The sequence below is a fragment of the Falco peregrinus genome, chromosome 3, assembly GCF_023634155.1.
Source record: "Falco peregrinus isolate bFalPer1 chromosome 3, bFalPer1.pri, whole genome shotgun sequence".
Lineage (NCBI taxonomy): Eukaryota > Metazoa > Chordata > Aves > Falconiformes > Falconidae > Falco > Falco peregrinus.
This window is the reverse complement of record NC_073723.1, coordinates 84,567,545-84,592,874: the sequence shown is the minus strand read 5'-3', so window position 1 is coordinate 84,592,874 and position 25,330 is coordinate 84,567,545. Positions and strand designations below refer to the sequence as shown.

Genomic DNA, 25,330 nt, shown 5'->3' with positions numbered 1-25,330 from the left:
GAAGAGGAGGGAGGGGTCGCAGAGCCAGAGCAGGGGACAGAATCAGTGATCATTTGCTTATTTGCAGTTAAAAGTTTAGACTAGGGATTTAGTCCTTAGTTATTGGCATTTAATTAACGTTAAACATGAAATAAGTCTAAGTAAAATCTTGCTGTTTTGCGAGCCTGGGATTTCTGTAGCTGCCTTGAGGAGAAAGCAGATGTGCTGCTTGTGTGCTGGGCTGTCATTGCCGACCTGCAGCAGGGGAGCATGGCTTTTGCGGCAGTGGGGTCTGCGGGACCGGTTGCCATCACCCTCTGGATGCTGGCAACACACTGTCTGGAAGCTCTTAATGCCGCTTGCTTTTGTTGTGGTTTCTCAGTGAAAGAGATGAGCCCTCTTCTGTAAAAACGATGTGATTTCTGGATAGAGTTATTAAAAGCCTTGCGAGAGTGCTGTCCCCAGCAGTCTGGGCAGGAGGGGTGGTAAGTGGGAGGTCTGTGCTTATTCTGAACTCACTACAAACCGAGGCTTTGTCACATAAATAAGTGCTGCTGCTTAAAAGCACTGGTGACTGTTGTGATCTATGGGTATTTAGACCTCAACACCTGCACAGTGCTCACACATTAAGAGCATTCCTTGGTTTCAAGGGGCTGTGGGTGAGAGTCTTTGTCCCTAACCTCACACAAGTGGCAAGGATGAACCATCAATTACACCAGAGGAGTGAACCTGGCCTCCTCAGCAATGTGAAGGACATACGCATCCTGCTGGTACCAGGGGAACCTTGATGGCCTTGAAGAAAGCTAAAGGATTGGCTGGAATGCACAGGCTTAGGACTGTCTCTGCCTCTGACCCCCAAAGGTCACCGTGGAGAAGGCCTTGTGACGCAGCTCAATCATGGGAAGTCCAGCAGCTTTGTATAGTTACATGACCAGTTGGTATTAGTTTTGAGTGTTGGGTGCACAGAGCTGAAGTGTCTCCTTGATGAAGACAGGGCACGCAGGGCATTGTGAGAACTCTTCTGTGCTTCCCAGAGAGACAGGGAAAGTTAGGAAGAGTAGGGTCGGTGGTTGATATTGCTGAAATTAAAAAGAGGACCCTGGAATGAAAGATTTACTGAAAGGAGGTTAAATAGTGAGAGGATAAGCCATCAAAGTTTGCATTGCCTCTGAAGAGTGGCCTAGTGCAGGACTTGAAGGGTCTACCAAGCATGCCCTTGCAACGGGTTATCCATGGGGGAGCACGTGTGGGGCAGGGGCAATCCTCCAGCACTTCTTGTGCTACTTTCAAGGCTGCCCAATGCCTATGTGTATTAAGGTGGTTACCAGGCTGCCCTTCAGCTTCTCTGATGGCCTCTGCTCCTTAAGGCCAGGTCTCCCCGAGGTTCCTTCTGCTGATGTTTGGGTGGTTCCACCAGCGCACCACTGCCTCTGAAGCTGTCTGTTACGCAGGCTGCACTGCCTCCTGGCTGCCGTGGTGGACAGTGTTGATGGAAGAGAGGAGGCCTGTGAAATTCATGATGGCAGGTGCAAACTAGTAACATGGGGTTTTGCGCCCTGGGTTTCTGTGTGGAGGGCAAGTGCTGTCAGGAGAGCCGTGGAGAGTCAAGGGGCCTCCTTTTCAGAGGGAAGAGTTACCCGTTGCTCTAGGCCGTGGTTGTGTTCAGGTGCTTGCCAGCGGCAGGGAGAAACTGTATTACATTGTCCTCTGATGCAGCTCAGGAAGAACTGCTGGAGGTGAGAATTACTGTTGTGTTTCTGGACAAATGCTGTCCTCCTGTTCTCCACCTTCCTTCCTGCACCTGCCTGGTTCTTCATCTGCTGAAGGAAAGGAGCCTGCACCGAGGGGTGCCTTGTGTGGATCCCTGCTCCTGGTTATTTCTAACGTTATCTTTCTCCTGTTAAAAGTGTGTCTTGCTTTAGTGGGGTAGGGGCAGCATTTGCTCCTGTAGTCCGGTCTTTCTGCACGGATTAGTGCGCTGCTGTAGGGATGGGAAGAGGACCCAGGGGACTGTGCTTGTGTTTGCTGCTTTGCCCCTGCATTTGGCCTAGGCTTTTGCTGTCCTGGAGGTTAAGCAGTGTCTGAAGGCAAGATTTACAAGGAAAACTGACATGTCTTGTCTTATCATAGAGCTGTGCTGGCTTTCTCATGACATGGCTGGGCCATTCCTGTCTTCTGCCTCCTTGTTCCATCTTACAAGGTGCCTGTGATATGAGAGTTAGGTCTCTGTTCAGGACCTATAGGAGAGGCACAAGAGGGAGAAGCAAAACCCCCTTTTTCTGCCACCCCAGACAGGAACAGCCCATACAAAATTGATTGCACTGTTGGTTTGTTTAAGTTTGGTGGTTTTTGCAGGGAAAAGATGTTGCTAGTTTTATGGCTTTTGGGTGCTCAGATAGCTGTGGCCTTCTCTCATTTACATTGGACAAGCAAAGCACAGCAGTCCCAGCTCTTTGGTGTCCGGTTGCCTCCCACTCTCAGTGCCAGGTTCACATGCCATTCACATCCCCTCCCTGGGGACTCCCTCCTTGTAGGAAAGGCAGCCACACACCCAACCCACTTGAGCTTCCATCTCATCTCGTTGCCCTGGTAGACAGAAGTCCGGCACGGTGGAGTTGCTGCTGGAAAGCTGCGCCAGCTGCCAACACCGTGCCTCTGGTCTGCCTTCCCTCTGCTGCTGGCATGGTGGGGCAGAGACCCACCTTGCTCTGGGAGTGAGTACTGTGCTGCTGCCAGTCGGCTCTGCCTTGCCAGCAAGGGAGCCAGTGGTCTGTGGGAACAGTAACTGCAGAGTAGGTGCAAGTATTATTTTTTTTTAAATTGAGGGTTTTTTCAGCAAGAACAGAGAAGGGGTGTGGCATGGACTGCTTAATGCTGCTTCCAAATACACAAGTACTTAATTTGCTGCATGTTTTTTGTGCTGGTCCAGCTCAGGCCTTCTTTGATTCTCAACATTTGTCATGTCTTTTAGCGCCTTTTGTTGTCCCTTATAAAAGGAGCATGAGGCTACAAAGGATGCATGAATTGAGCTGAAGTCTATCATCTTCACAAGACCGTAAATATTTGTCTTCATATGTAATAAATTATTGCATATGTTTGATATTTTTAGAAGTCATTCCTTCAAGGTGAAGCTTTTTTCATGTTGTGAAGCAATTTTCCAATATTTGAAAAACAGGTCATATAAAAAAGTTAGATGTCCATATCCTATAGAGTGATTTATTCTTCTTTGAAGAATTGTTAAGCCTGTTTTATTGCAGTCATGCAACGTCAAAAACTGATAATGTTTTTCTGTGTCTCCTTTTACAGATGACCTGTTCTATAACCATTTTTTAGGTTTTTACCTTAAACCTTTAACCTTTTAAGGTTTTTTCTTTTTTGGTGGTTATGAAGTAGTTCATAACAGAATGATAGAATAGTTTGGGTTGGAAGGGACCTCCAAAGATCATCTAGTCCAACCCTCTGCAATGAGCAGGGCCATCTTCAACTAGATCAGGTTACTCACAGTCCTGTAAACCTGACCTTGGATGTTTCCAGGGATGGGGCATCTACCACCTCTCTGGGCAACCTGTGCCGGTGGTTTACCACCCTCATAAAAAATTCCTTTCATTTTATCTAGTCCAATCTACCCTCTTTCAGATTACTGCCATTACCCCTCGTCCTATCGCAACAGACCCTGCCAAAAGGTGTGTCCCCATCTCTCTGACAAGTCTGCTTTAAGTAAAGCAAGGCCACAATAAAGTCTCCCCAGAGCCTTCTGTTATCCAGGCTGAACAGCCCCAACTCGCTCAGGCTTTCTTTGCAGAAGTGTTCCATCCCTCTGATCATTTTTGTGGCCCTTGTCTGGACCCACGCCGACAGGTCCATGTCATTGCTGTGCTGGGGGCCCCAGAGCTGGAGGCAGCACTCCAGGGTGGGGGTGGTGCCTCACCAGAGCAGAGCCGAGGGGCAGAACCACCCCCCTGGACCTGCTGGCCACGCTCCTTGTGGTGCAGCCCCAGAGAGGGCTGGCCGCCTGGGCTGCGAGCGCACACTGTCAGCTCACGTGCAGCTCTTCACCCACCAGTTCCCCCAGGTCCTTCTCTGCAGGGCCACTCTCAACCCATTCATCCCCCAGCCTGTACTGATACCAGGGGTTGGCCTGGCCCGTATGCATGGCCTTGCACTTGGTATTCAGATGATATCTGAAACAGATATGAGAACATCGGGGGTTTTAAACTTTGCTGTGAGAGATATTCCTTTGATAGTCATTTACAAAATGAGAGATTATTTTGATAGAGTTATTACAATACTTTATAGCAAGCAGTCCCTTCATAACTTACTCTCTTTAGCCATTTCAAATCACTGAAATTGTTTGTAACTTCAACATGCTGAAAAAAATTTAGAATACTAACACAACATTTTTATGTTGAAATAAGATTATGTAAAAAAGACATTATAGGACTCCAATTGTAATGTCATGATGAATCCCGTATATAGGGCTTAGTTCATAGCTTTCTATACTTGCAAGGCATGCAACCATAACTTCAGCTTTGGGAGCCAGACTCTGATGTTTGAGCCTTGTATGTTGCCAGTGGCAGGTTCCACAGGGCAGTTTATATCCCAGCTGCCCCACAGCTATCTTATCCTTTCTCAGGTTGTGTTAGTATTGCTTGGCATGGAACTAGATTTAGTTAACCATATGTATCACTTGTAATTCCATAGACTTCAGATTAATGAGTAAAAGAAATTTTAAGAGAGAGGGAAAATCATTCTTTGTTGTCCCTCTATACATGCAGGTAGGCGTGTTCAGATTCTTACAGTGAGCATCAATGAGTCCATTGATATAGTTCAGTTCCAGAGCAACATCTGGCTATTAATGAAAAGCTACCTGTTACATGCTACTTCCTGGATTACAGATACTTCATTTGAAAGGAGAAAGGAAACCTTAGTTTCAAATATATTTTACTTAATTTGGCTTTGAAGTTGTCACTGCAGGCATTGTAACTGCAGGCACAAAGGAGGAGCAACAGAAAAATTATCTTAAATTTTCCCCATTTGGATTAAGCCCTTTTTCCATGATATTGCTTCTCAAATCTTTATTTAGTTTTTGTTCAGTCCTAAAGTACAACAGGTAGGTTACAAATACAAAACAACACTTCTTTCTGCTTAAGCGATGGGGTTTTTTTCTGGTTGAGGGACAGGTTTGTTTGTTTTATTTTTTGTTTTGTCACAAGCTGTTGTGCTGTGCAGGGGCATACTGTGATGCCACAGCTGCAGATTAATTGAGGATCATGCTGGTAAATCACACAGCATGGAGTTTTGACTATAGGACATAATGTTTTCAGGGAAATTAAAAAGAAAAAATATTCCTACCACTGCATCTCTATCAGTTTGGTAATGTTGTGATAATAGACCTGTATTGCTAACTGACATCCACTTGATAAGATTGCTTTGGGAGAGAGAATTATAGGACACAAGTGGGGAACAAATCTTCAGTACAAAGTAGATGGAGCACAAAATACCTTAGTGATCTGCATAGTGAATAACAAATTGCCTCAAAGCAATGCAAAGTCATAATCCCATTTCATTCAAGAGATCCGAGGTGTCTGGTATAGCCTTATCTGTGTTACATTCTTGAGTATATGTTTTTAGGTAATTCTTTTTCCAGGTACAGTGGCATCCTCTCTGAGGGGAGGGGGGAAATTATTTTTTTTAAAAAAAAAATCATTCCTATTAAATTTTTGGGCAGAGTCTAATAAATTACATTGTTTTGAACTTCATTGTTACCCAGTGGTCACTGTAAAGCTGTGGACAAGAGCAATGAGAAAGGGAGAGAAGTGGCAGGATGTGAAAACCCTGTAGAACCAGCTTTGTAATCTGTAATGTCCCTTATAGTGGAGAAGAATTTCTCCAAATAAGATATTTATAGGTGCAAAGTATTGTGGCTGGGCTCCACAGAGGAATTGTACCCATTTGAAGACAGCCAAGATTTCAGTGCTGCTCAGAATAGAAACCTTTCAAAATGGTCAGTATCCAGTCTCCTTCCTCTGTCCCATGAATAGGATACCTCCAGATGCTTGTGGTTTGTCCTATGTATTTTCTAATTCTCCTTTTTGAATAGAAGGGTGACCTAGAGTGTGTCTGAATGCTTCTTGGATGTCCCTTGACTTTTGCCATCTATTGAGGGAGAAGTGTGATTATAAAACATTGGTCAGGGAAGCATACCCTGTAAATCTCACCTGACACTATTGAGAAAATACACTTGTCTACTCTGTGCCAGAAACTATTTATGATCTATTTACAGTACAGGTGTAGTCTCAGGTTAAAGCCTCGTCACATTAGACTTTAGTGATGCAGGACTATGTCCATTCTTTTTTATTTACTTCAGTGTTGGGTAGGGATACAAGGTTGTCATTCATGAAATAAGAAGCAGTTCAGACACCTTTCATAAATCTCCTCCTTGTAGTCTTTGCTGAACAAAACCACAATGCTGTACCTGAGGTAACTACCCAGTGATGTCTTCAAGACAATAATGCTTTTAGAGGATCATTCTTTCTGCAGCATTGTATTTAAAGACACTCTTTTAATAAATCACCAGGCTCCCCCCTTTTTTTTTTTAACTCAAGCTGTAATATTTATTTTATAGATCTGTATAAAAGACTGTCTTCTTTTAGATGCAGTCTTTTTCTCTATCATAATTTCAGCAGCTTACGTGTAGGGTTACAAGTACAGCAAGTTTTCAAAGATGTTAGTTTTTACTATAATGGGTCCAGCAAGTTTCAGACTATCATTTGCAGAAGTTTAAGTTAATGATTAAGGTGTACATATCACATGATCTGGCACTGCAATACAAATGTGGTTAACAATAGTAAAATAACTCTACTTCAGAGTGGAAACTACTAATTAACATAGCTGAAGCTCAGTAAGGTGTTTTAAAAAATACTAGTAAGCACCCATTTTGTTACTTGGAATCATAGCGTATTAAATAGGGAGAAGTCAGTATTTGAAGGAGAAGACATCTGTGTGCTTGAAGGCTGTAGCATGATGCAGGGCAGGCTGTTCATCTGTTACTTCTCATAATTATACCTTTTTTAATAATAATAGTGACTTCCATCCATGTGTTCTGTTTTATGTCAGCTAGCTGGACAGGAAACTTTTAACAGGGATTTCAAGAGAAGGTGAATTTGGAATGAAAACAGAAATTTAGTTTCAATAGGCTAGTTGATGTGCAGTAGTATGGTCTGTGTGGTTTTGCTGTGATTGGGATTTATAATCATTACGGTCATTATGTCCCATGTGCACAATATCAAACCATGTAGTACTACAAAGAGGAGGAAAGTGATGTGTATGTCTTGTATAGTGCTGTTGCTCAGGGTTGAATTTTATCTCCTCTGAGGAAACTGGCAGATGAATTTTAGTATCTCAGATTCTGAAAGAGCAGTTGCTTTTAAGGGCCTTGCAGTTGTTACTTTCTCTGTTTAAATGCTCATGTAACAAATGAATTAAACTGCATGTTCTCCCAAAACTGAGGAATGCAACTCAGAGAGACAAGAGACAATCAGAGCAAAGAGCTTGGCATAACACCTTTGGCAGCCAAAGCTGGCATCCAGTTATCACCTTATGTTGATGCATCATTTTTATTTTGTGCAAAGGAGCATCACTGAAACGTGTTAGAAACTGAGTCTAAGAATGGAAGTTGGATATACAAGTGGAAATTAAAATCTGGCAGAGGTAAAATGCAGTTAGTTCCCAGAGATGGACAGGAGTATTATATTTTTAATATACTTTTTTAATAATATGAACTTGAAAAATACGGCTTCTGCCTTGTTTGGTTGCGAAGAAGGAAGTCAGTCACTCCTGTCTCGAGTCAGAGAGTTGGGAATCTGAAATAATTGAATGTATGTGGTTGCTAGGGGAATCCTAATGTCTGCATAAAACCTTGGTGTCCCCTCAGACCACATGAATTTCAAAATGATGCTTTAGCTATATACACTTTTGACTTACAGGCTGTGTTACTGTGATGGACACCCTGTAACTTTGGAACCTGGTGGTGGAGGACAACTGGAGGGATGTATGTAGCATTTGAGAAGGGTGTGGGTCTGGGAGTGTGAGGCTGGGCACAGCAGTGAAGCCTTGCAACAGACCTGGCTGTGGAAGAGGTTGTATTCAAGTGTTGACTTTGGGTTTCACTGAAGTTGCATCAAGCACAGCTGCAAATAAACTTTGATCAGAATTCTTTCATATCAGGCTCCGTATCTGTGTAACTGAAATACAAATTTCTGAGATACAGACTCTGTCACCATTGCTGCTCACTGAATTACTTGTGTACCTATTTCTTCATTAAAATTTTCTTTAGAAGTACAAAAATCCTTATAGATAACTTAATTCATAAGGTATGTATTTCCTTCCGTTGCTAACCCTAATGGAACTAGGTGGTACCAGCTAATCACATACTTGAACCCATAAATAATTACTAGTAAAGAAATGCTGAGTCTAAATTGGTGATTAAGAACATTATTCCATATGCTACAGGCTAAGCAATGGCAGTTATATGTCTTCCCCCAATGGAACTGTTCAATAAAAGGAAAAAAAGGTACGTATTTCAAACCAAAAAATAAGCATGACAAGGAAACCAAGACACAGACAGTGTAAGAATGTGCAAACTGAAGTGGAACAACATAGACAAAAGGAGCCTTCAAAGTGACCAGATACCAGGTACTCTGTAAACAGAGAAGTAGCACAGAAACCAAGGAAGCAGTATTTTATTTCAGCAATTCTTTCTGCATTATGGAAAAAATAATAAATTTCTAAGCAAAGGAATGTTCAGCCTTATTATAACAGTTAGTGTCAGATCTAAAGAACACTTAAAAAATCAAAATTAAAAGATACATCAGTGTAATAGTGACTTCAGTTTTTCAGTCTTCAAAGATTGTCACTTTTTGCATTGGATGAGGATTTATTGAACACAACAGTATGCAAAGCACAAGTGACAGGTGACTTCTATGAAGCAAGGAGTAGTTCTCCCACAAAACAGTGGCATGTAAATACAGAGGTGGTCAAGAGTTGATTTTAAGATTTTTTGAAAGGATCCAATAGCAGATGGGTAATAATTTGTTACTTTGACTATGCTTATGATCTTCATTAGGCTTAGTATTCTGCAGCTGCCAGTGGTGGGAATTAACTTGTTTTAACCAGTTTGGAGATTCACTGAGTATTTGCTGTAGAAGTAATAGCTTAGCAGCAAACAGCTACCTCTGGCTTTGAAGTTGGCCTGGGAAGGTTTGAACAACATAAATCCCCTGTGATGCCATCTGCAAGAGACATGAATGTTGCCTTGATAAAAAAGGCTTCTTCCTTACCATGTCATGGAAACATTTGATAATAAAAATACTACTGAATACGTGCTTGCTACAGCACGTAGACACACTAATTACAAGTAGTTGTGACAGCCACGTATAACTAGTACCTGAGGAAATTGTGACTCACGTGTTTGTGGGTGGAAGAGACACTTTTTTTGCTGAATACCATGCTGTTCAGTATCTGTTTCTTTTGCTTGCTTGCATTTGCCATGTACGGCATGTTGTATTCCCATAAAAAGGCATACCTGGTACAGCAGGGAGACAGGCTATTTGCCGTGCCTGGCTGTTGAAGGTGCTGGGCATGCTGGAGCTAGCTGTGAAGGGAAAGAGTTTGTATTTCCCCTGATAAACACAAAATATGAGCATATGGAGAAAACTGGAGCCAGCAGGAAGAAGTAGGGGAACAAGGCTAGCTGAGTCTTTGAAGCATAACTAGAAATCCCTGAGAGCAGGAGAGGACAAGGAGGTAATAGAGAGAATGAGGCTGTTCCAGTTGACTGTGTGAAGTTTCATGCAATCCTGGGAGCCCTAAAAAGCTGATACATTGAGAGCAAAAGCTGGCTGAATTGAGAAGAGCCCATCCTGTGAGGATGCAAGGGAAGATTCGCTTACAGGTTCTTTTTCTTTCTCTCTGGCTGAGGATTTGAAGACTGGAGTTTTGATTGCAAGATTGGCAGCTAAATAGGACAAAATAAAAGAGTGTGGAGAAGTGAGGGAGAAGAAGATGGAAAACGAGCAATAGAAAGTTGCAGTAGTTTTTGACTGGTTTTCCCATTTTGACTACAAGAAGTTGTGTAACAAAGTTGTCAAGCTCCACAGAAGTTGTGGTCTTGATATTTGCATAAGGTCCTGAGTATTTTAAGTCTGAATTGGAGCCTTGTGTCTTGAAATCCTTTAGTGGTTTTGGGTTTGGGCTTTTTTTGTTTGTTTGTTCTGCTCTCAGTTTGCATGTTTAAAGTATGAAATTCCTTGTGCCTGTGTACTTTGAGCAGAGGATATGATAGCACCTTCATAAAGTCTTAACTACCTTAGAGGTAGTTATTAATATCAATTATAATTGGGAGTTTTTTCCTCTTTCAGTAAATATATGGTGGGGGAACCTGAAAATATTTCTCTAATATCTTACACTTCCAATGTAGAAAAGTGCTGCTAAAAGTAACCACTAAGCAAACGTGTTATATATGTATTATCGTACATCCTGAACAGTGTTAAACTTGACTGCATGTGCTTGTTGCTTTGGATTGCTGATTGGCTCCTAGCTTGATTATAGTAGATTTTGTTAAATTTCTATTGTAAAAAAGCTGGTGCGTGGTCTAAAACACACTTTATATTTAGAGATAAAAAGTGTTTGTATCCCCCAGATTTGATGAATTCTGTTTCCTAATTGACAGAGAATGCACTGTGTTATTTTTATGGTGTATTGGATAGGAAAAGTATCTGATTTATAAATCTTCCTATGTATTTGCTACCAACAGAATGCACTGCATTTGTATCATTTATGAACTCATGGAGGGATGGTGGACATTCCTTTCACTGATAAGACATATTACTGGGATCCAGTTTTCAACTTTCACGTAACAGTCGACTGCAGGTGCAAATCAGTGAAGCAAAAAAAGAAAGCAGGGGAAAAAAAGTACAGAATTGTGAAATCTGTATGAAAGGCACAAGAAGAAGGTTAGCACAGGAACTGAATTCCTGATACGGAATAATAAGAGTAAAATTTTACAAGGTAATATCCACAAACCAAACGGCAGCATTACCTTGTAAAATTAGTAATTTTCAGCAAGGTGTAGCAAGATAAGTCTTGCAAATGAGTTTATCCTTTCTGAAGGTCTAATCCTTTGTATGTTAACAGGGCAAAATGCCCTCTGACTTCTACAGAGTCTGAACTTCTTAGCAGTTTTTATGTGGATTTGGTCTACCTAAGATACTTAGGCATGGTGCAATAGTATCCCCACCTAAATCAAGGTGTTCTTGCTTTTTTGGGTTCCGTTAGTTGTTTCTAGAGGTGTCAAAATTTTGAAGACAAGGTAGAAAACCTGAAAGTGAATTTTGAAGTTGAGTATCTCATTATGAGCCTGTAACTGTATTTAGTGATACACCTAAATTTTCAGCAATAATTTAAAAGTTGCTGTATCTTTGTTGATACTGTGCAAAAGCTGTAGAAAATCATGAAGGCTGGCTTTTCTATATGCTATTTCTGCAATCAAAAGAACCATAATCAGGGCATACATCAGGTCTCTGGAGGGTTTTCGTTACATTTAACAGGGGTTTTTCTTTCTCTTTGGAAAAGAGTTGTAAGAACATAGTATATGTCTGTGTGGTACACCAGACACTCCATTTTCCTGGGGGATGCAATTCTGGTGCTGCAGTAGTGAAGTGTTGGTAGATATGGTGTTTTTAAGGTATTAATGGCATGCCAAATTAAAACAAGCTCTTAAATCTTTCGGTGACAAACCGAAATCTCTTCACCGAGACTATAGTTCTTCGTTTGCACGGTGTGAAATCTCCACTTTGGAAGTTCTCAGTAAAATCTTTTTCTTAACTCGAAATTTAAATTCTCCTCTTCAAGCATATGGTTCTTACACTGTCGTTTAAAACTTAATGAATATATAGAAATGTATTGGCCTACTGGTAAGCATGTTATTTGCTATACTCAGTGCTAGCTGCAGGAGAGTGGGTGCTGTGACCCTGCCGCCGGTGTGAGCCAGCCTCAGCCTTGCAGGTTGCAGTCCGTACCTGCCCCTCGTGTGTGTGTGGAGCGGGCGCTTGGGAAGGGCAGCCCTATGCCAGGACCCTTCCAGGTGCCTCTGCACGGCCACTGTGCTGAGCAGGCCTGGGAAGGGAGCGGTAGGTAGGCTGAGCAGTGCAAAAGGAGCGGAACAGAACTTGAGAGACTTTATTTATCTGACGTGAACCACTGAATGAATACAAGTGTTTAAGAAGTGGGGGCAGCAGTCACTATTAAAACCAGCGCTTTCAGTGGGTGGTCACTTGGGTAAAGCAGGATACAGGGTAAGTAAGGTTTTGAGGCCTTTTGTTATTTTGATTTTAATCTTGATCTCCGTATCAGTTTTGGAACTTCTGAAGACCAGAAGCAGGTATAGTTTTGTGGACACCTTTACCTCCAAGCTTCTTGTTAAATCAACAAGGTGTCAAGGTGTCCACAAAACTATACCTGCTTCTTTACCATCTGGTTATGACTTTCGGTTTTACCTTTATGCAGAGGCAGAATAGGGTCTGCTGTAGACCCAGGGCAACAGCATGACTTGACCATGATCCTGTTTAATCAAGCCAGATCCCAGGAAGGCTAGGCTGGTGGCTGGTTCTGGGGGCAAGGGGAGGCAACCTACTTCTCCAGAAACAGCATTTCTGCTACAACTCCTTCCTGCCCATCTCTTCTCTTTCTGGGGCAAACCCCGAATCCTTGTCAAAGTAGTATTGCTTCTTACCCATGCTAAGCTGATTCTGATCAAGGTGTAGCTGGCTCGGATTTGAGAGGAGAGTCAAATGCGAAAGTTAGAGAAAGGCGTAAGTGTCTTCAATTTAAAAAAATAAAAATAAATTTTAAAAAATAGAATAAAAAATAAAAATAAAATAAAAAATTTTTTTTAAAAAAAAAAGCATGACAATCTGCAAACATGGTTCTTACATGAACACTTTCTGGTCCACTCCAGGTGTGTGCCTTCTGGATGCCCTTGTGCATCACTGAAGATTTACTGTTGCTGAGTGAGGCAAATGGACTTCTAAATTTATTAATTTTAGTAGGCATAATTACTATGGCTTTATTGTTTTAATAGCTAAACAGAAGGGAGATCTCAGTAGACAGAAGGTTTGCCATAGCCTAAAGAGCCACACTTCGCCCAGTAAGTGTGGCTGACAAAAGGATTTGTTTAAGCAAGAGTAGCGTATTGGGAGGATATGGCTTTGCTTCAGTCTTGCATGAAATCATTCATGTAAAAGTGTCTGCTAAAGCTTAACCCTTTTACAGTCCCTGAAGGTAGTGTAGTCAAGTTAGATGTAGAAGTCATTCTAAAGTGTGAGGTGTTTGGGATTTCTGGTTGGTTTTTGTTTTGGTTTGTTTTTTTTTGTTTTGTTTTGTTTTAGGTGTTTTGGGGTTTTGTTTTTTTTTTTTTTTTTTAACTGATTTGGGTAACACCAGCCAATGAAGCTTAGTTGCACATGTTTAAACTAAATCATTATTTGTCTCATTCTCATATTCGGTCCATGGCACTTCTGTGTTCATTGTGATAAAATTCAAAAGGAAGTAACAGTCTGCTAGGAGGATAATTTGAGAAATTAATCAGTGACTCAAAAAGCTTGTAGGTGTTAAGATGACAGCTAGTTTCAGTTCATATAAATACCTATTTTGATAACAAGATAAAGGAGAAAATAGAAAAGTTTAAAAAATTTAAAAGCAAACACGATTTCCACTGAACTGTCTTTCAAAGGAGGGGAAGGGAAATAGCATGGAGTATTTTGCAAAGCAAACTACATGACAATTAAGTTCTTGTTTTCAGCAGTATTAGTGCTGTAGGGCTTTTTGCAATTCCCCATATAATATGTCAAAAGCTAGCGGCATGTTCTAGGAAGTGACAACACATAAGAGTATTGTATGTCAGTATACAATTATATTTTTGATTTTTTCACTTGAAAATATTTCCAGTATTTTCTCTAACTTGTTTTTTTAATCTTTTTTCACAAGGCATCAAGTTTTGGTTTTGAACTGTGTGTATTTTCTGTTAAAATGTGTTGTTTTCAATGTGTCTTCCCAATACTGAATTTAGCATGATTTGTGCATGGGATGTTTCAGTGTGCTGATATTGTTATTGCATTTTAACTGATGCAGTTTTATGAAAAGTTCTGTATGTGTCCTATTACTCATTTCATAAGGAAATATATACTAGCAATTAAACAAAAGCAGTACTTGTAAAATGTTGCCATATATGTAAGTGAGCATAATCATAGACTGGTTTGGGTTGGAAGGGACCCTAAAGACCACCTTGTTCCAACCCCCCTGCCATGGGCAGGGACACCTGCCACTAGACCAGGTCACTCAAAGCCCCATCCCGCCTGGCCTGAACACTTCTAGGGATGGGGCAATAGATAAGTGGGTGATCCCTCTTATCTATGTTTGTCAGAAAGTTGCGATACTTGTTACTGTAAAATAATATACTTAAGAACCATGAGTAAGAATTAAAAATAAGGCAAAGATATGATACACATTTTGATAAGTACTAGGTCAGACAAAACTGCTGTAATTGTTTTTAAAGCTTACTGTATTTAATTTGCTGACACTTTTACATAAAACAAAGTTTCTTTCATGGACCTGTAAGATATTAAATACTTATTTTCTTAAAATGTAAATGTGCATGTTGATGTGAAATGATTGGGAAATCTGTTACGAAAACTCGTCTCTTTGTATGCAGTTTTGCCTACAGTTTAGCATATGATTTTGCCCAAGCTAAAAATAGTCCTGGACCTGGGCTCACTCCTGTTGGCAAAAGTACTCTTGGTATCTTGGGACAGGGGGAAATGAGAGCCATCGTGAGTTCACATGCCACTACAAACAGTCCAAATTTCCTTCTGAGCAGAGCCAGCATTTAATATGTATTTGTTTCCAGGCCAAAGATCATGGGGATGTTCGTCCTCTAGTCCTTACAGTGGTAACCCATTTGCTATTACTGGACTTCGGTTCAAAAATGTTGCATGTTTTATAAGAATCAGACTAGGTCTCCAGTGCATGATGCTGTAACAGAAAAATAATGGGCTACAGGAGAGATAAGTAAGATTTTTGAGTGGCAAATGCATTAAGTCAGTTTAAATCTATCGGTTAAGCTGCTCAAAACTGGTAATGCACTGATCTTGAGCTGTGGCGTGTGAGCACACCTGTTGCTGGCATGCAGTAAGACATCTACATGATCACCTTGTGCCTAGCTCTTTTTCAGACTGAGTTAGCAGTAGCAGTTTCCTAAGTGTTAAGGTGAAATTTGCAGAAGACTGGTTAACAAAGCATACGCAGTGACTCTCAGTAGCAGGTGTCTGGTTTTACCTGCTTCATGGATACCAGGACTACAAACTCGGGATGGCTATGGCTGTCTGTTTCTTCTGCCATAGAGCCATGCATCTCAATTTGGACTCTTGAGCTTGGTTTGACCCTCCTTCTGCTGGTGAATCTGACTGACTTCCACCACTGTAAGGACCACAAAAGCCTCACTCGGTGGTGGTTGTGAATCTTAGCTTGGCTATTTGCATGCTGCTTCTGCACTTTTGTTTCATTTCAGGTTAGTGCAGTTAAAACCTAAAGTGAGAAGCACTGCTACAGTCTGTTTAACTGGTGTAAAGGTCTTTTAGTCCAGAAGTAGCATATCATTTAGAAATTCATTTGATGGTTATTTACCTCAGTGGTTTTGAAAATGACAATGTTGTTTGTTTGTTTGTTTTTTTCTCATTCTTTTTAACCCCTGTTTTATATGTGTGTTTTTGTTTTTTGGTGTTTTTTTTCTTTTCCTCTGCCTAGACCTGGTTAACCATTTCTGTGAACAGGTCCTCAATTTTTTACTTTGTCCCTACTTTCCTGTCGTAGCCCCATCTTCCCCTGGTGTCGACTCCGTACCCTTACAGCGCACAGGCAGTCAACACGGCACACAGAACGCAACAGCGACCTTCCAGAGGGCCAGCTATGCAGCCGGCCCAGCCTCCAATTACGCAGACCCCTACCGACAGCTGCAGTATTGTCCTTCTGTTGAATCACCATACAGCAAATCTGGGCCAGCCATCCCACCTGAAGGGACCTTGGCTAGGTCACCTTCCATTGATAGCATTCAGAAAGATCCCAGGTGGGTGAAACCTTCATTGTCTACTATTTCTTGGTCATGCAGAGGTTTCTAATTGCAGTTTGGTTTGTATGTTTCTGCTGTTGAATATCAAAAAACAAAACCAAAAATAACCTGTGATTCTACATGAAAGATTTTGTTTTCATAACAGTTTGTCTTAATGCTTTACCTAGGAAGGCTCTCATGAGCTTTTCTGTGAAATGAAATGATCAGTGTGGTCTGGAATGTGTGTTTAGCTTGTTTTCAGTAGCACCAGCCCTCAAAAACTTACAAAAAGTAATTTTCTCTGAAAATGGAGGAGTGGTATGGCTCTAACCATTGTGAACTGAATTTTCAAGTCGCTGCTTGGGCAGAAGTTGTTAACAGTTCTTGGTTTGTCTGCAGTTCATATTCATAAAAGCTGCAGAAAAGGATATTCTGGTGCTGGGAAATGAGACTGAGCAATGTGAAGCAACACGTAATCAGTCTTATGCTTCACCCTGTGTGTTGTGCAAGCTTCTGATGCCAGTACGTGGTAACAGAATATATGTATTACAGCTTTGCAGAAATGGTTGTTACTGTGCATGCTTTTAAAATATATAGCACAACTTTTAATGTTGCTGCGAGATGTGACCATCCTCATAGACCTAGGGAAGGTGCAAGGAGGAAACTTTGTAGGCATGCATACCCCAAGCATTTGTAGCAAATGATCTGACTTCCATGATAACAGCAACGGTAATGCTAACTGTAATCCTCATGCACTTGGTGATTTTGTTCAGTTTTCTGATGGAAAAGAAAACAAGTCTTTTTAGTAACTTAAGTTTAAACTTGTTAAAAGTGTTAATTTATACAAAGCTTTTCTATGGCAGATGGTGTGATTTAGTTAGTTTTGATATGTGTAATTTAATGATAGGAGAGCTGAGATTTTTGCCCCCAACAAAAATGCTGGAGGTGTTTAAGTTACAATTTGAAAAGATTTCTTTCCTTGCATTAAAAGCCAAATATTCACAAGCTGATCTCCCTACTTGTTTAGCATTAGAGCAGTTCTCTTGGTCTGTCCAGCCAGGAACACAACAGCAACTAAATTTTCTGGCACAACAGAAACATCAGTTCTTGCAGCTACTTCTGCCATTGTGGAGTTTTACTTGTTGAGAAAACGTCTGTCTGTCTTCAGCGTTCCCCCCCACCTTAGCTTTTCCTCCAGAAATCTGAGAAAATATAAATTTAATTTCTCCTCTTCTTCCCCCTGCCTCAGAGCAAACATTAGTAACCAGAGGTCTTTTTCTGAAGCCTTGGTATTCTGATTTCTTTGTTTACCAGAATACAAAAACCCATGGAGGAAGAAGAGCTTTGATTTGTAATTGTCTCATATTCAAACTTAAAGAAAATCACAGTAGGGGTGCACTAAACCAGAGGAGAAATGACTATGATCTATATGAAATGTTCTTAGGGGAAGCATGATGATGTTTAAGGCACTATTCCCTATAGGCAGGAAAGACAAATTTACAGTATCTCTACAAGTCCTAGACATAATATCTTCTTAAGAAGAGGTTATCTCTGTCTAGTTGCTCTGTATCACTTCACAACTGTTAGTCAGTTAATATATAGGATATATGCTTGTAAAAGAAGATTTCCTCTTGCAATTCTTCATTGTCTTGCTTTTTGGTTCTTTCTCCTCTTGTGATACCACTTGTGCATTCCTTAGGTAAAGTAGGAGTGCAGGCATTCAGGTATAAATTGAACTTCCTAAACTCTTTTAGAAGGCATCATTAAAGACTATTGCCAATTACTATTAGATGGATTGGGATTTTGCATGAAATAACTTTTTTATAAAAGAGGTTTGCATTACACTTGATCTCACTGATTTGATCCATGGATTGTGTGTGATGTCTCGGACCTAGTATTGCTGCCCTCACTTGTTGGTTTGAATAAATCTTCCAAAGAAATGTCAGAAGCACACATAATCATGTTATGCCTTAGTCCTCATAAGCTGTAGTCCACCTAGACAGGCTGGCTTTTGAATCTGTGGCCTACAGCAGTTGCTGATCATTCAGCGATTGGAAAGACTGAAAAATTGGAAGGAGTTCGGAGAAAAGCAACAAAACCAATGAGGTGACCTTTAATATGATGCTTTCTATGCATAGATTACAAAAATGTGGATAAATGACAAGTGTGGAAAGGAGGGGACAGAAGACTTCCAGATGCTTGAAAAATTATAATGGAAAGACAGAAATTATTTGGGGTAGCACATGGGACATATAATTAGAAGTACTGTCTTTAGTTAGTAAAAGGAAAACATGGCCTAAATACAAGAAAGACTTTCAATGGCTGTGTTAAGTTTAACTGTATTCCTCAAAGTTTATACTTTACACAGCAAGCAAAAAATAAACACGTTGTTAAGTGGATGGACTTTGCCAGTTAGTAAGTTCTGAATTTCCTTAGATACCTTTTGCTGCTCTGATTAGTTGGCGTTTTCTGTGAGTGACATGAATCATGAAGGGGAATGGCAGGCAACATTTTCAGATAATGAGCCTACCTATCCAACCAGAGGTCCAGACAAAGGCTCACTGACAGAGGAAAATCTGCAAGATAAAAGGATACTAATTGCAGGCTTTTGATTAGTGTTTGCTATATGTCAGTCGGCTCAATGTAAGAAATACATACCCAGAAGAGAATGTACTCATCCTAATAAGCAATTAGAGTTCCTAAAACTGAACATTATTTTCTGGATTCTTCAGTTCATGCGGAATTTCCATCTGAAGTCCCAGAAAGATGGTTGGCAGGCGCTGATGTAGTTGACAATTTTTTCCATTGTTTTCACTGTGTAGTTTGGATTACTAATACTCCAGTTTTACATATATGTTCTGAGCTGACATTTGGCAAATGAAATTTTAGCTCAACATCTGTTCTGCGTCATCCAACTTTCATAAAATGCAGTTTAGGACAAACTATTTTTAAGAAGTATCAAGATATTTATTACCCATTTTTTGGTGAAGGATAATTTTTAATTTATACATGTAGACTGTTAGCTGATAGGAGCTCATATAACAGGTAGTAAAAACTCTGCACATCTATACTGGTGGAGAAGTTGAGGCTTTGCTATTTAAAAGGAAATAAACTCCTTATTGCCTGTCAGAAATAATGCTTAAGTTCCACATATGGAAAACAGGAAAGTTGGCTATCAAATATAATTTACAGATTGATTTTTCAGAGCATTCTTTTATGTTTACTTCATATCAAAAAAGGAAGAGAAATATGCAGTACAGCTGTGATATCAACTGCTTCATGCCATAATCTCTTATATGACAAAGTGGCATAGGGAGAGAAGGAGGGAAAGAATACAATATTTATTTTCTAATTACTGTCTTGCCTTTGGTTCCTACTGAACTGTGAATGAGAGAAGATGTGAGTATTTTAAAGTATCAGAAATATGTATTCGTGTGATATTTTCCAGCCTACTTTCATTTAAGAAAGATTAATCTGTCTCTTGGCACCAAAGAATTATCAAAGATTTGTCTGTTCCTATGCTTTAGGGGAACTGGGGAGCTTTAGAAATAGCAGTGCTAGTATCCAGTGTTCAGTCTGTGCGCCTTCCAGTTTTTGCTCCAAAATACAAACTTGACAAATGTGTGTAAATTACTTAATTTTTAAGTTTTTTTAACCTACAAAGAAACAATGTCCATGTCGCACCACTGATAAATCACTTGCTGCATAACAGATGAAAAATACATAATTTTCACATCATTCAATTAAATACATAAGAATGAAGTTTTGCAGTAACAAAACTTGGTTTTGCTTTTTTATGGGCTTGCTGTGTCTGGTTTGATAGGTTGTGTCAACATTTCATTCATTGTTGTGTGACTTCTCTTCCTACCTGCTTTTGTTTACATGCCAGTATACACACATCGTCTCCTTCAAAGAAGCTGGCAAGAAGCTGAATTAACAGCAAGAATTATGTGGAATACATTCCATTAGGCCTACCCAAATGAATTTCAGAGTTCAAATGTCCAGTTTCATATTGCATTGAATTATATTGATCTACATTTACAATTTTCCTTTATGGCATGCCCTTTCCCAAGATATGTTTGTTAACCTTTAAAACTATTTCTTAAGAAATGCGGTAATTTGGTGAATAAAGCTGTAGAAGGTCCCTTCTTCATTATAGAGCAGACCACAATAATGATTACGCTCTTGTTTATTTTTTTTTTTTTAAAAGACGACAAAACCAAAACAAACAAACAAAAAAAAACAACCAAAATCACTATAGCAGTAGAATCCTGTTGCAACTTTACAAGAAAACAGACTTTTTAAAACTATCTTGTAGTTAGAACTGTCTGGGTATAAGTCAGCATAGGGAAAGAGTTTTCCAGGTATTTCATGATTTAACTGTAATATTTTGAGACCTTTCTGCTCTGTTCGGTGCTTTCAGAGTCAACTTTCCATTTCATTACCTCTGCTGGACTTAATTTCCTCCTAAACAGAAGATGACGGTGCTGTCTGTCTATCTTCTAAACTTTTAAATTGGCTTTCTTTTCACCTATGAAAAGAAATAATTTAGATCAGAACATTTTGTATGAAATTTAAGTTTCAAAACTAATCTTTTTTTTTTTCTCTTTTCCTGCTGCCTTCCTCTCCTTCCCTCTTTTTTTTCCCCCCAAAACATGCTTTGTTTGCAAGAAATGAGCTAGGGAGTTTCCTTTCTCTAATAGCCAGCAGGCACTTAAAAGTGTAAGGAGGTATCAGTGTAACAGTGTAAACCTGCATGTGTGAGAGGTTGGACACCTTGGTCGGAACATGCCTGGTAGCCTATTTGGGAAGGGTTGTCACCTTCAGAAAAGAACTTCTGGTGGGCTAGAAGGTCTTGCTGTGACTACAGTATAGCTGCTGGCAACACTGTGCAGCACTGCTGTGGTCAGTGCTGAAATGTGGGCTTGGGTTTTCAGAACCCAGAGGACTCTTGGTGGTGTTGGTGGGTCTCTGGCATAACTCTCTAACCCAAGAGGTAGAAGACTGAAGTTCGTATTCCTGGTTTGAATGAGACAGAACAGGGCTTGCAGATGTACCTCCATGGGCTGCAGGGGCACAACCTGCCTCACCGTGGTCTTCACCACAGGCTGCAGGGGGATCTCAGCTCCAGTGCCTGGAGCCCCTCCTGCCCTCCTTCTGCTCTGACCTGGGTGTCTGCAGGGCTGTTGCTCACATATTCTCACTCCTCTCTTCCACTGCAATTTGTTGTGCAGGTTTTCCCCTCACTTCTTAAATATGTTAACCCAGAGGCACTACCACTGTTGCTGATAGGTTCAGCCTTGCCCAGTGACCAGTCCATCTTGGAGCTGGCTAACGTTTGCGCTTCCAAACATAGGAGAAGCTTCTAGCAGCTTCTCACAGAAGCCACCCCTGTAGCCCCTATCAAACCTTACCACACAAACCCATCACATCTGCCACTTGAAGAACAGCAGCAACAAAGCTCATTCCACTGTTTCTTTCTTAATCTCTTGCATTTTTTAATGGTTTCATTCATCCAGGAAGTAGCAGGTGTACAGTGTGCCTCATGCTCACGCTGTCTGTAACTTATTCCTGGTTCTTGAATGGCTTAACTGAGCTTCTAATGGTGAGTATACGTCTCAGTGCAGTTTCTGCCTTTGTTTGCCACACATTTACTCAGTATCCTGTGGCTCATTTGCAGACTTTGACAGATGCAAAATCTGCGTGGTGCCTTTCTGTGATTACAGGCTGTAAGAGCCAGAAAATGTTGTAAATATATTTTTCCAACCAGACATTAAAAACATGGAAAGAACCATACTTTCAGGCTTTACTGGGCTCATGTAAGCTGTTACAATCTCCTGGCAAGATAAACCACGTAAGAAGCTTCTCAGTAGTAGCTCTTGGACATCTCATCAGGTAAATAGATAATAATGATGTTACTGTTGACGGGAATGTGGAGAGTAAGTTACATTTGTAAGGTGCTTTGAAGTTACAAGGATAACATTATCTTACTTCCATGGGAAACGTGATGGGAGGGAGGGGAGGGAAGTGTGTTAGGTGAAGAAGATGAACAGGGAAAATTTTGAAGAAGCTTGCTAAGATCAGGACACATAGTCTCAAATTTTTGCATTAAAAAAAGCAACTGAAAATCATCCTCAACACTGAGACATAAATTGCTGTGCAGAGGTTGTTAGTTTCTGAAGCTGGACCTTAATGTGCTATTGCATAACTATTTTATAGGCAGGAAACAAAAGCTAGCTAATTTTATAGCCCTTGTACAAAATACATCATTAAGAGTGCAGGAAATTTCTGTAAGAGATAACACCAGGAGTTTGATGAAATAATGTTTCTAGCTTAGAGTTGAGCTAAAAATGATGAAGGGAAAGAATCATTCACAACTTTTATTAGTTTCTAGCAGAACTTCATAGCATTTATAAATTAAGAGCCTGACTGCAAGAACCCTAGCTCACTCGATGTATACTATGTTAGATGGGAATAAACTGATCTCTGCCAGCTCACTCAGGATCGGAGCCTGATGTGAAGTCAAGCCCCTAGCCTTTCTTTCTCCGGTGCATCACCATTTCTCTGGTGATCTCCACCGCCTTCGGTTAGATCTTTGTCTCACCCCCCTCACTGCCCCACTCCAGGAGCTTGATGAACAAGTGAGGTTCAGAGATGCATCACAGTTCTTAGCATTTTTTGTTTCCTAGGAAGCAAAAGCCACCACCAATCCCATAGAAATCCTACAGCCATTGTTGCCGGGGAAACTTCTAGTTTCTAGACTTGCTGTGAAATATTCATTCATTTTACTCGTTGGTTGGTTGGGTTTTTTAAGCCACTGCTTAAAATTTTTTAAGCCAATGCTATGTTTTTCCTTCTGCCTACCTGAATTTGAGCATCTCTAATATAAAAACTTTGTTTGAATGTGTAGCTCTGGTTGCTGATAAAGCTAAAGAAAAGTTATGGGGGGGGGGGGGTGTTGGTGGAAGCGGGAGGAATGAATGCTGACAACTGAAGTGTAACACAGTTTCTTAGTAAATATAACTCCATTACCACCTTAGCATTGTGTCATGTTTCTGCGTTACCCTCTCAGAAGCTGTGCTAATTGGCCTCACTTGTTCCAGCTCTTGTTATTACTATGGGCAGTGATCCCTCCTCTTGGCAGTCCTGGCAGTCCTGGAAAGGTTCAGAAACTAAATTTCCTATAACTGCTTTTTATGCAGTTTCTTTGTCCTTAAAATACTCATGCTTGGTAACTTCTCTCAAACCACTGCAGACTAACACAGTGTTAGCAGTTCTATAGTCCTGGCTACCTCCTCATGGAAACACCTATGTAATTCCGACCTGGCACTTACCTATGCCTCCAAAAATCAGCAAGGTTATTTGAACAACAGTTTTGCAGTATGAGGTTCTCCTGTTCTTTCTTTGTAAATGTTTCAAGTGCAGAATATCGCGTGACCTTCACTTATGAAACAATTTCTGGTAAAGAAATTGCCTTAAATCACGGGGGTCAGAACAATGGGGGCGGGGGAGGTATAAATTCCTATTTTATTTCTTAACATGTCTCAAGAAAGAATCAGGAAAGTGTTCCAGGGGTGGATTCCTCTGGCCTAAGGCCCAAGATGACGTTTAAGATGTTAGGTATAATGTTCATGACCTGGGATTTTCCCACTAGCAAGGCACTGATGTCGGTAGAAAATTACCATGCTACTTTTGCTCGTCCACAAGGTGACACGGGGGCAGCCTGTGACCATAGTGCCCATTGGAGAGCATGCTACTTGGAGGGGACCTGCCCATGGGACTGACTGTGTGGGGATACGGTGCTAACTGGAGACCTGCTGATCCCATGCCCCTTGGATTAACGGCAGAGCATTGCCATGCTTGCAGTCAGGCATTGCTGGATGTGGGTGGTGACAGGGTGGGTCAGCCTCACTCACCAGCTGCAGGGGCTGGAGCTGATGCTGTGTTGCAAAGAGGACCTGAGGGAACCATGTCAGTGAAGCCCAGGACGGCTTAGGGCTCTGGGCAGAGCGTGAACCTGGAGCAACCTACATTTTTTTGTATTTCTGTGGAGTTGATACTTTACTGTTGGCCAAATTATATTGCTGCTGTCCACTTTCTGGTTTGATACTTGGAACTGCGTATCTCTGGAACACGAGTGCATGGTTAGTCATCTGCTTGCAGAGGGTCAGGGTATCTGAGCCTACTCACAACAGATATTTTGCTTTTAATAAAGTTTACTTTAGTTGAGGACATAAAATATTTAACTGTTTTAGACAGTCTTAATTTGTGTCCAGTAATTCACGGACAGAAGCGGCCTCTGTTGTTTGGTGATGTGATCCTGTAATTACATAGGTGTTCTTATCATTATACCTAAATTTATGGCCTTGAATGGCCTTAAAATGGACGTGTTTTGGGGTTGTTTTCCTGCAAGAAATTGGCTTTTGTAAGGGGTTAGCCATTTCATGCCTTTTTGAGTTTTCTGTATAGCTCTATGATTCCTTCCAGTAGCTTTTAATAGGGAAGGATTGACATTCCTCTGCATTGGGAGTAGTTGCCAAATGTCTTCTAAAGCTCTGGCAGCACACAGGTTGTCACATAGAGAATCCTTTAGATGTTTTGGTGTTAGATAGCTTTTTTCTGAAGAAAAAAGCGGGATAAGGGGGTTTGATTTCTCTGGTGGCTTTACCATCCTTGTTGAGAATGGAGTTTGCCGTGGGTAGCCAAATCACAGAACCCCCGTTTAGACAGTACTTTTTCCTTCATATATGCAGGAATTCTTTTAAATACATAAAATCTTCTCTGTGGGGTGAAATCTTCTTTGAATAGTGTTCTCTAGTGGAATTTTTTTTTCCATTTGTCAGCAGCTACATTTTTTAATGAAATTTTATCCTAAACTGTAAAGGTTTTATCTGCAGCTGCTAAGGGATAACAGATCCTGTCAGTGGCTGCATTTTCTGTGGCACAGCTCCAGCAACCATCTGTTACCTTTCTGCTTCTGCACGATTTGCACACCAGAATGTCCCTTCCTGGGAATTAAAAAAAAAAAACAAAAAACACCAACCCACCAAAAAAACGCCACCACCACCACCCAACAATAACAACAGAGAAGTGCTGCACAAAACCTTCCTTCTGAAGTATGTAAGGTTATATACATTATTTCAGTAAAAATGGGGGTCCAGTTCTTGAGTCTGCAAAGAGACACTTTCAAGC

At 40.7% G+C, this 25,330-nt stretch overlaps 1 protein-coding gene across 9 annotated transcripts in view; it reads left to right on the top strand.

Annotated features, from left to right (window-relative positions):
- The window catches only part of CTNND2 (catenin delta 2), a 679,304-nt gene that overhangs the window by 416,709 nt on the left and 237,265 nt on the right, over positions 1–25,330 (top strand). For 5 of the 9 annotated variants that reach the window (XM_055800247.1, XM_055800253.1, XM_055800249.1 and 2 more), the window contains one exon: positions 15,838–16,156. In XM_055800247.1, coding sequence (XP_055656222.1) covers positions 15,838–16,156 — 319 coding nt within the window. The remainder of the gene's footprint in view (positions 1–15,837; positions 16,157–25,330) is intronic. The other 4 variants (XM_055800250.1, XM_055800248.1, XM_055800254.1 and 1 more) reach the window with 1 other exon arrangement.